Raw genomic sequence first — 11,756 nt, forward strand, 5'->3', positions numbered from 1 at the left:
TTTTGTTATGATACATTATATATTTATGAGAAGTACTATAACCATAAAGAGATTTTATAACAGTAAATTCATAAATTGATTTGATTTTATATAATTCGTTAGATTTATTTTAAAATAAAAATAATTTTACAATTTAATACCGTCACTTTGTAAATTTATTTTTATAAAAATTTTTTAAATTAAAATAATATTTAATATTTAATGCACAACAAACCCATGTGAGTTTTGTGAGCAAACGACGTATTGATGTTTTTTATTAGGCATATCGATTATCCATTTTGTAAGAGAAAACTTAAATAAATATTTGTAGCTTTTGGGCAAGGAGCCATAAACTCATAAAGTGTCCGAGAAAGCTGTTTTAGGTGGGTGAACAGACAGGAGAAGATTTTCTCACACGGCTTGACGAAAGTTCAAAGGCGCTGCTGATGACTCGTGAGTATTTTGGCGAACTATAGCCACGTTTGTTTTTATAAATGAATAATGAGATGATATAAAATGAATTTTTATAAAATAGTATTAGAATATAATTTTTTAATAATAATATAATTTTATAATTTTAAAAGGTTAAATTATTTATTTTATTTTATGTGAAAATTTAAAAAAATTATAGTAATTAAATAATATAAAATGAGAAAAGATTACAAGGCTTAAAGGATCAACGGCGCAATCTTTGCTTGTATTTAGTCAACTCTACCATGAGGATACGAGTAGAATCCGGTGGGATTTGTACGGCTTGCCGTTGAAGCCAAGTTTTCTTGCCAATCAAGCATACGGGATGAGATACCTGAGATTTTAGCATTTTCTTTTCTCACTATTTTGGACGTAAAAGCCATTAAATTACTTACCGTCAATAATACCCATATATAGAGTATATGGATATCCATATCATACATAATTAAGAGCAGATCCCTACAATCTCTTGTCCGGATTGTGATGTAGGAGAGGGAGATTGTGGGTCGGGTCTCACAACCCCAGATAGGTGAGCAACTGCCCTCCTACACTCCTTTGGGATTGCAGGGATTTAAAATAATTTCGATTTACCATTTTAATCTTGAGTTTGAAACTTTTTTCAATTAACTCATTCCATCTATTTTTCGTTAAATGCCAGCTAATTTTAAACTAATATACTAAAAAAAAAATATATAGATCAATAGGTGATCGCATTAAACGATGCAATTAGTGTTAATTGAATTGAAGTCTGAAGACGAGCATTTATATATTAATGCGGTATAATTTATTTGTTCGAGGAATCTCTTTTACAAGTTGTATGCAACCTTCAACTTGGAAAGGTTTAAGAAAGATGCATTGAGTCAAAGACAACAAGAGCCATTGGAAAACCAGGTACACCTTAGAAATACTCATAATCGATGTCTTTCCATTGTCGGTGTACCAAAACATTATACCATGAAGACATATATAACATTATAAAAAGAAAAGAACAAAGAGAGGAGAAAGTTCATCAAGTGGATAAGGAGATGATTTTTTTTTTATAAATTTATTTATTTTTAAATTAAAAGTTGGGATGTAGGAAAAGCGGTTTCGTGAAAGGAACAATGAAACCACAGGAAGGTGTGGCGGTAATAATGGCTCTTTCACGGAAACAAAGGTCACCATTTCAAATCTAAGCAACTTGCTGGTTTACCATATTATAGATCGAGGAGATCAGCTCTCTCTCTCTCTCTCTCTCTCTCTCTCTCTCTGCTTTTTAGTATATAAGGGTGTCTAGGCTTCCCCTCTTCCTCATCCAAACCTCATCTGTTTCCTATCCTTCGTTGCTTGCCTGCGTTTATTACGTTCGTTCTGAACATCTGCGTTCATTTTCTTCCTTCATTTTTTTTTTCCCTTCCCGTCAACTTCTTCCAAGGTAAATAGTTCAGAATACCGCTAGCTGTTTCAAATCTCTGCTATTTTATGTTTGCTACGTACAAGATCCCTAGAGAGAAAAAGGCTCTTAATCAGGATCGGAGCACATTGGCATCTTCTTGTTCTCTTCATCTTGTTTATTTTTCTGTTTGTTTATCAATGCTGAACAAAAAACTCGATAATTACTAAGCATACGTAGATCAGAATACCGCTAGCTAGCTGCTTAGGCACAAATTATATGTCGTCGTACGTACCGAGGGTCAGCTTTTTACATTCGCTAATGCAGAGATCCATAGGCAAGACCTAAAAAGTCAAGCTTGTGATCATCGCCACCACCGCGGCCGGGTCCCCATCTTTTTCTTCGTTCTGCTCTGCAGCTTCTGGGTCCCTTCTTCCACCCACAGACAAATGACTTGTTTCCAACGTTCTGTCATAATGTCAAATTTTTTGACCCTCTCTCACTTACCTTGATTCCTGCATTATCGAATGAATTTGGCATAATACTTTACCCGTTTGCCTTTAATAATATTTGAAAAATTTTGATATCTTTTTTTAAGGACACAAATATTTTCAAAATAATAAATAATATTAAATATAATCATACTTTAAAAAAAATAAAATCTATTATAAAAAAATTTTTATCAGTATTTATTTATTTTTTTAAAATGATTGTACAGATACTATAACTATAATTTTTTTTTTAGAATATCTCATTATTATTATTTATTATTTATTATTTATTATTTATTATTATTTAATATTTTATTATTAATTTTTTTTTACTATTTACATAATTCTTGAAAATACATCACTGTCTAAAATGAATCTGGGTCTCGTGAATATCTTGTACAGTGATTTTCCTGCCCTTGTCGTTTCTTCCATCTCTGTTTCGCGCTACTTCACTGCCTATAAAACCCCGCCCCCCATAGACACTCCTCTCCTCTTCCCGTTCATTCTCTTTTGTTTCTCTGTTTTGCGTCTTTCCCTAGGTACCGTTCTTGTTTTTCTTATTTCTTTCTTTTCTCTCTGTGCCACTCATGTGATCATGCTGCTCTGGACTCTAGTTTCTGTGCCTGCTTTCATCACTTTCAAAACCATTTCTTTCTCTGTTTTTTTTTCTTCAACCGGGTTTTCTCGCCTTCCTCACGGGAAAAAATCTTGACCCTCAAAATGGTTTCTGTTTTCCTGATAATCCTCCTTCAACGCGGGATTTTCTGGTTCTGTTACACCATTTCCAGAAGTTATTTCCTGCTTTAATCGGTGTTACGGTCCCCATAAAGCCGTAATTATAATTGATCTGTGATTTATTATCACTAAACAACTCATGGTTGAACGCTTTGTGATCTAAGGATGCATAAATAAATTATTTAATGGAGTGGATATATAGGCTCCCTGAAACCACTAGATCAGACGTACAGTCATTCTCTGCACTAGCTAAGACAGCAATTTTCGTTGACAATAATAAATCTCTGTTTAATATTTTTCTATGTGGTTGATGTGGTTGGTGGTAGGTTTAGAAATCCTGGCCTTTCTTCTAGAATGGCATTTCATGACCCATGTTCGGATCCTTTGACTTTCTTGTTTTTTTTTTTCTGGATAATTAAGTTTGATCTGTTAGAAACGACTGTTTCTTGTCTGTGCCAGTTGAAGGTTCTGTGAGAAGCTTGCAATGGCGGATGGTGCTTTGACCCGCGTCCACAGCCTCCGTGAGCGTTTGGATGAAACTCTGGTTGCTAGCCGCAATGAAATTGTGGCACTCCTGTCCAGGTAATTAGTTCAAGTATTTTGCATTTGATTTCTTTTTTCATTTTTAATAAAATCATGCTTCGATTTGTGGAGGGTGTGAGAGAGACTTTGTTCAAGTTTTGGTTATGATCACTTGTGGTATCTAAAAAAAAGTCCGCAATTTTAGAGATCACACTAGGAGAATATTGTTCATATTGTCAAGGAACGGGGGAGTTTTTATGCGGCTGTAAATGAGAATGAATTCCCTGCTTACATGTTGACTCATGAGGTGTGATGTTATTGTAGGATCGAAGCCGAGGGAAAAGGTATTCTGCAACACCATCAACTTGTTGCTCATGTTGAAGCAATTTCTGAGGCCAACAGACAAAAACTTCAGGACGGGGCCTTTGGTGAAGTTTTGAGATCCACTCAGGTCATAGATCGCTTTCTTTCTTTCTTGTGCTACATGCATAAGGTTTTATACTCATTTATTTTGGATTATTTTGTTTGTCAAATTGTCATTTTTGCTGATTTTTTTGGGGGTAACATTACAGGAAGCCATTGTTCTACCTCCATGGGTTGCCCTGGCTGTTCGTCCAAGGCCTGGTGTTTGGGAATACATAAGAGTGAATGTCCATGCTCTTGTGGTTGAAGAGCTGCGTGTGGCTGAGTACTTGCACTTCAAAGAGGAACTTGTGGATGGAAGGTGATTTACTACTGCCTGGATTATAGTTTCTGTATTTTGTTTACATTCCTATGCTTACATACTTGGGATCTTAATGAGATAACGCATCCAAATGTAGTTCTAATGGGAACTTCGTGCTTGAGTTGGATTTTGAGCCATTTGCTGCATCGTTTCCCCGTCCCACTCTTTCAAAGTCAATTGGGAATGGTGTGGAGTTTCTGAACCGCCACCTTTCTGCAAAGCTTTTCCATGACAAGGAAAGCATGCACCCGCTGCTTGAGTTTCTCAGAGTTCACTGCTACAAGGGAAAGGTCTGTCTGCGAACATATTCTATTAGAAAGTGTCCCTCACCTGTTCTAGTTGGAATCTCTCTCTCTCTCTCTCTCTGTTCTTATGCTTCAGTACCTTACCATATGATTTGCCGTTTGTCTGCAGACTATGATGCTGAATGACAGAATTCAGAACGTTAACGCCCTCCAATATGTTCTTAGGAAGGCAGAGGAGTTTCTGTCTGCACTTGCCCCCGAAACACCCTATGCTAAGTTTGAGCACAAGTTCCAGGAGATTGGTTTGGAAAGAGGGTGGGGTGACACTGCTGAGCGTGTACTAGAGATGATTCAACTTCTTTTGGATCTTCTTGAAGCTCCTGACCCGTGCACCCTTGAGAAATTTCTTGGGAAAATCCCTATGGTATTTAACGTTGTAATTATGTCTCCCCATGGCTATTTTGCCCAGGATGATGTCTTGGGATATCCTGACACTGGTGGCCAGGTTAGTTATCAATCCTAATCCATTATGCTTTAGTAGATCTGTTGAAATTTCAATTTACCGACTCGGGTCACTTGATTTCTCATCCAGGTTGTTTATATCTTGGATCAAGTTCGAGCATTGGAGAATGAGATGCTTAATCGCATCAAGCAACAAGGCTTGGATATCACTCCTCGTATCCTCATCGTAAGCTCTGTTTATGTTTTGGTGCTACTGTTTTAGGTCATACTCTTTAAGTTATTTTTGTGACTTTTGTTCCTCAATTTGATGCTTGATTTTTGTCCATACACAGGTCACTCGACTCCTCCCTGATGCAGTTGGAACCACATGTGGTCAGCGCCTCGAGAAGGTATATGGGACAGAGCATACCCATATTCTTCGAGTTCCCTTTAGAGACGAGAAGGGAATTGTCCGGAAATGGATCTCGAGATTTGAAGTTTGGCCCTATCTTGAGACTTACACTGAGGTAACCATATTATTGTTGCTTTTTAGCTCGTAAATCTGTTATTTTGAGTTTTGTGGTATTTAAGTCTTTCTGGCCTTTGTTGTTGTATGTGACTCTGACATCAAACAATCTTTCTTTTATTAGGATGTTGCACATGAACTTACTAAAGAGTTACAAGGGAAGCCAGATCTGATCATTGGAAACTACAGTGATGGGAACATTGTTGCCTCATTGTTGTCACATAAATTTGGTGTTACAGAGGTTTTTCATAAGCTCTTCCTATCTAGTTTGATTATAGCTACATTTGGTCTGCACTTCTACAATCTAAAAAACTGAATGAATTCTCATATTTTCCTGCCCATTGCAGTGCACCATAGCCCATGCGCTTGAGAAGACTAAGTATCCTGAATCTGACATCTACTGGAAAAAATTCGAGGAGAAGTATCACTTCTCTTGCCAGTTCACTGCTGATCTTATAGCTATGAATCACACCGATTTCATTATCACATCTACTTTCCAAGAAATTGCTGGAAGGTGAATACTCTCCCCCTGTTTTATTCTTTCATATTGTACGTTGCTTTCTCCGGAGTCGCTAACATTGATTACCTTCCATCTTTTCAGCAAAGATACCGTTGGTCAATACGAGAGTCACACTGCTTTTACCCTTCCGGGGCTCTATCGCGTTGTTCATGGGATTGATGTTTTTGATCCTAAGTTCAACATTGTGTCCCCTGGAGCAGATATGAGCATCTACTTCCCTTACTTTGAGAAGGAAAAGAGGTTGACATCCTTCCACCCTGAAATCGAAGAGCTCCTATACTCTGAAGTGGAGAATAAGGAACACTTGTGAGTCTCCATATCTTTTCCCACACATTATATTTCCCTTTCCTATGTCTATTTGAGCAAATTGATGTTTATATGTTCCTCTCTGACAGGTGTGTTTTGAAAGACCGAAACAAGCCCATCATATTCACAATGGCGAGGTTGGATCGTGTGAAAAACATCACAGGTCTTGTAGAGTGGTATGGAAAGAACAAACGTCTTCGGGAGTTGGTCAACCTTGTTGTCGTTGCTGGAGATCGGAGAAAGGAGTCTAAGGACTTGGAGGAGCAAGCTGAGATGAAGAAAATGCACGGTCTCATCGAAACCTACAAGTTGAATGGCCAGTTTAGATGGATTTCATCCCAGATGAACCGAGTCAGGAACGGAGAGCTCTATCGTTACATTGCAGACACAAAGGGAGCCTTTGTGCAGCCTGCCGTATATGAAGCTTTCGGCCTCACAGTTGTTGAGTCAATGACTTGTGGATTGCCTACATTTGCTACTTGTAATGGTGGTCCAGCTGAGATTATTGTGCATGGGAAATCTGGCTTCCACATTGATCCCTACCATGGTGATAAAGCAGCCGAACTTCTTGTTGATTTCTTTGAGAAGTCCAAGGCAGACCCTTCTCACTGGGAGAAAATCTCCCAGGGAGGCTTGAAGCGGATCCTCGAGAAGTAAGTTAACTGCATTTTCTCCTTACACCAGGACTTATATATCTTTGTTTGCTACTTGTTTATGTTCACTTTAATCTGATTTTCTTCTTCCTTCCTTTCATAGGTACACATGGCAGATCTATTCTGAGAGGTTGTTGACCCTCACTGGGGTTTACGGGTTTTGGAAGCACGTTTCTAACCTTGATCACCGCGAGAGCCGCCGTTACATTGAGATGTTCTACGCACTCAAGTACCGTAAGTTGGTAAGTTTCTTTCTGGATTTGGTGAAGGCTGGTTTCTTGGTTTGGTTCTTTCTGTGACATGTATGCTTAAGTTTGCATATCTATATTTATAAAGCAAAGCAATTCGACTCACCATTTTGTATTTTATCATTCCATTCACTCACAGCAGTTGATGTGTCACAGTTTGAGTAGTTTCACAGCTAAGGAAAGTTAATTAAAAACTGACATGTCAGCTGTTAAATACAAGAATACAAAGAAGAACAGCACATCTCAAATTCATATGTACGACATTGGTTGTGGTTATGATCGAATCTTTTTCTCGTGTAAAATTTCAGGCTGACTCTGTTCCACTCGCTGTCGATAATTGAGACTAGTAAGAGGCGGAAGGAAAAGCATTTGGGGGGTGGGTGGCTGGCTGGCAACGAGTGGAGCTTTTTTTCTAAGTTTGGAGGAATAATGGCCATTGCTTTTGAGATTTGTGATTAGGACTTTAGACCAAAAGCTTTTTTTTTTTTTTTTTTTTTTTTTTCCCCTTCGTGGTTGTTGGAAATGTTTGGAACTCGGGGTTTTAGCCCCATCCATTATCAATTCAATGTCGTGCCTTTGTTTTATATTTTGCCTCTCTTATTTATGGGTTTTATTTTAGCACATCATTTTCTTTGAAACTATTTATCGGATAACATTTACATATATGACACGTGAGATATAGTAAGTACTATATGGCATATATTTAATGTCTAGCATATGATATATATAGTACATAAGCTATATATATATATAATAAAACATATATCACATGCATGCGTATATAATATATTATGACATATAACCAATTACAAAAATGTGGGATATAATTAAATGTATTTTATGACATTTATTGAATACACATGTTAATCAGTCATTCACTTGGGGGATACGGGGAAAAATTGTATTACTTTTATTTTGTTCTATTCTTTTATTATATGTTTATAATCTTATCACGAGTTGTCTGAACATCATGTATCTTCTATATGTATATATAGCATGATGTCTATACCTCTTGCTTTGTGTTTGGTGATTGAGTTTGAGCATTAGAATTCTCATTCATCGAGTGAGACCATCCACTTGCGTTTTTGGAACATTAAACTCTCGTTTGAGAATCTATTTCAACCCATCTCATATTCTTCTCAAACATCACTAAAATATAAATACTTTTTAATCTCAATTTTTCTTTTCATTTTTTAAAATCTAATAAATATTTTAAATTATTTCACTACTATTTACAGATTTTTCATTTCAACAAACTTTTTTTTATCTAATGACTACTTAAAAGAAAATCTTTTTAGCTCTTTCTTGGTAGTGCCTCATTGATGGGCTCAATATGTCACATTCTTTCTCCCCTGATCTTCAGCTCTCGTCAGAGCAAAACAAATTCTCAAGATCTTATATTCAGTGCGTAACTCCTCCCTCATATTTTCTGCTCCTTTTAAGAAATGTCGTGACTTCCTTTTTCCTCTGTTCATCACATCTTCATGCCTGATTCTCCCTCATGTCATCTAAGCTCTCACCCAAAAATGGATTCCCCCGTTTGGCTAGGTAGCTATAAGCTAAAACAATAATATAATATTATTTTTTTAAAAATAATATTTATTTTTATTTTTTTAATATTTTACAATTATACTAACCATATATTAATTGATAATTTAACTTTTAATTAACTTATTATTTCCCAACTATTTTTTTTTTCAACACATACCACATCTACATTCTTGTGAGGAATGTCTTCTTCTTTGTCTACGGCATACTTGGGATTTGAATGGTCAAAAACAAAATGTTGTAATATGGCTTATGTTAGACTATAGGAAAAAAAAAGAATGAAAGAAAATAATTAAAAAACTTTTAAGTACATATATAAATAATCTTATTAAACATCTCAATAAACTACATTACTCACGATGTACTCCTTAGCCTTTCAAATCATTGAATAATGTCTTTTTTTTTTTTTTTTTTCCTTTCATTTATAATTTTTGTTTAGCTCAATAATTTGGTGAACAAGTATATGTCATCCTGATATTCTACTATTTCTATCCAGTTTTGGTATTTTTGCCTTTGAAGCCCACTCACTTGATCACCTTGTAACTCATGTTCTTTTTTTATTTTTTTATTTTTTATTCCTTGAAAAGAAAAGAATTCCACATCTAGTACACACTTGTAAGTAACAAGGGTAGGAAAAATCAGTATATAGGTTATATTCCAATATGGAGAGGTATGGAAAAAAAGTTATATGTATTTATTGACTCAAAGTTGGCTACTAGGGATTTATGATTTAAAGGGTTGGCTTGAAAGACTCAAACGTTAATCATAAATTGACCTTCATCATATCCCAAGTATATGCGTCATCATATCACAAACCATACAATGATATTATCAAAAGAAGTGCCCAATTCAAAAAAAATCAAAGAACGCTTATCCCAATTTTCAGCATTTGTTGGCTTTCAATCCTCTCCAAAGCTCACACATAAAGACTTAAGCAAAAGAATTCTCTAGATACATATGTTAAGCCACCATCTTACCACAAAACTTGGATGAGTGCATTAGATATCCTGTAAATACCTTAGCATAATGATCAAGATGAGTTTGTTGAATTCACTAAGATGACTATGTATAAGAATGAGTACACATGTGAAGGGATGTACGTGTGATGCTAAAAAAAACTTTGACATATGTAATTGTGCCACAGAGTTCCAACAATTATTTGTAAATGCATAATTTGCATCGGCAACGGTACCAAAAACTTGATCGGTGTAAAAATGCAAGTGCACAGTATTGTAGTGGTAAAATGGTAAGAAGAGTGTTGTCCGTAGGGATTGGTATCTCACTTTGACAAGTACCAAAATTATACTAACTTCGACTTTATTTAAAAAAGTCATCAAGATTTTTATAATTTCAATTTGAAATAAAATCAATTCAAAGAAAATATTTAAAGAAAAAAAAGCTATTGTTTGATGATCAAATCAATAAGAAAAAGAACTTATAAGAAATTGATTTCACCTAATTGAATTTAATTCTCTATGTTTGTAGCAAATTTTTCAAATTCATTCAAAAGCCTCTTTCGATAGTTAGTTGGATTTATTCTTGATCATCATTTTACACAAGAATATAAAATTTAATTAAACAAGAAAGAATTAAGACCACCAATTTTAATACTACATAGGTTCATATATGTATTTTGATTTCTAAATTTACCTATGCTAAAATATCCAAGGCCTATCATATAATTTCCATTTTCGATAACAAATCACAAGATTAAAATTATATAATTATTGACCAGTTAATAAGAAGTAATAAGTTCAGAATAAATCAGACAAATATAAAAGATAATTACTTCAAATTAATATAAAAATAAAAGCATAATTTAAAATTAAATTATATCATTTTTTTTAGAATAAAAATAATTTAATTCATACTAAAAATTAAATTTAACGTCAACGAATTAATGGAAGAAAATGAAGTTTGAAAAATACTCGTCGTCGTCTTATTCAATTTCTTCGTAGCCATCCTACAAAATCTTCAAAACCTCTTTATTTTTCTGAAGTCTCGTCAGTAGGTGCCTAGGTGGTAGTTGGAATAAAAGCAACGTCCTTTCTTTTCTTATACGTATCTTTTTTTTTTTTCGAATTTCGACCTTCACTTTCATCCCTTCCTTTCTCTGCAATTATTCAACTTCTCGTCGTTCCGTCTTTTGTTTCCTTTGGCCTCCTTTGATTCCCGTCTCTTGATATTCTTCTTCTATTTAATCTTCATTGCTTCTCACGGAAATATGCTCTCTCTCAAATTCAAAATGGTACAGTTATCCAATTCAAAAATATGCCATTTGACTGGTTTCAATTTCTTCTACTCTACAAAAATTCAATTTGATCTTTATCTCCAAAACAGCTCTGATGACCGGTTCTTATATTCTAATAAATCTTCATTTAAATCTGAGAGAGAATCCGTAGATGACAGGCTGTTAAAATTTAGGTCTTCATTTTCTTCAAATCTGAAATAAAATTTAAATGACAACAATGAAGTATAAAATCGACAAAAATAAATAAAATTGGACTAAAATTTAAAGTTAATAAGTGATAAAATATAAGAAATTATGTAAGTCATCAAACTTTTTCTTGGTCCATCCTCAATCACAAATTTCAGAGTCGTAAGAATTCAATCATACTCAAATACATGCTTGGTAAGAGAATCCAACAACTCAAGGCATCTAGAATCACAAGTAAAATAAAATAAACAACAATCAAGAAAACAAAATGGCTATAGGAGTTTACACCCTCAAACTTAAACTAAACAATATCTTCATTATAATTCAAAAGTGAGAAAGAATGAAGAAATAAAAGGAATTTCACTAGTTTTGTGGTGGCTCCGCCTTAGTTTGTAATTTCCAACTATTTATTCCTACTAAACAGACTTGCATCAAAATCTAAATTATTCAAAATAAAAATAAAAGAATAAAAGAAAGTTCTATGGGCTACCTCCCATAAGCGCTTGTTTTAAAGTCTACAACCAGACTTTTCAATCTT

General features: G+C 34.7%; 1 protein-coding gene across 2 annotated transcripts; it reads left to right on the forward strand.

The window, feature by feature from the left end:
• The first annotated feature begins 1,707 nt into the window (after positions 1 to 1,707).
• LOC121248995 (sucrose synthase) lies at positions 1,708 to 7,817 on the forward strand. 2 transcript variants are annotated; one of them, XM_041147633.1, is made up of 14 exons: positions 1,708 to 1,864; positions 3,508 to 3,630; positions 3,895 to 4,021; positions 4,143 to 4,294; positions 4,392 to 4,584; positions 4,709 to 5,044; positions 5,132 to 5,227; positions 5,334 to 5,507; positions 5,631 to 5,747; positions 5,854 to 6,020; positions 6,108 to 6,332; positions 6,422 to 6,985; positions 7,089 to 7,227; positions 7,542 to 7,817. In XM_041147633.1, the coding sequence occupies exons 2-14, from the start codon at positions 3,533 to 3,535 to the stop codon at positions 7,572 to 7,574; spliced, it is 2,421 nt and encodes an 806-aa protein (XP_041003567.1). In that variant the 5' UTR covers positions 1,708 to 1,864; positions 3,508 to 3,532; the 3' UTR covers positions 7,575 to 7,817. The 2 variants fall into 2 exon arrangements, with proteins under 2 accessions (XP_041003567.1, XP_041003568.1); XM_041147634.1 differs by lacking the exon at positions 1,708 to 1,864 and adding an exon at positions 2,701 to 2,852.
• Positions 7,818 to 11,756: the final 3,939 nt, after the last annotated feature.

This window comes from Juglans microcarpa x Juglans regia, chromosome 2D (assembly GCF_004785595.1).
Source record: "Juglans microcarpa x Juglans regia isolate MS1-56 chromosome 2D, Jm3101_v1.0, whole genome shotgun sequence".
Taxonomy (NCBI): Eukaryota; Viridiplantae; Streptophyta; class Magnoliopsida; order Fagales; family Juglandaceae; genus Juglans; species Juglans microcarpa x Juglans regia.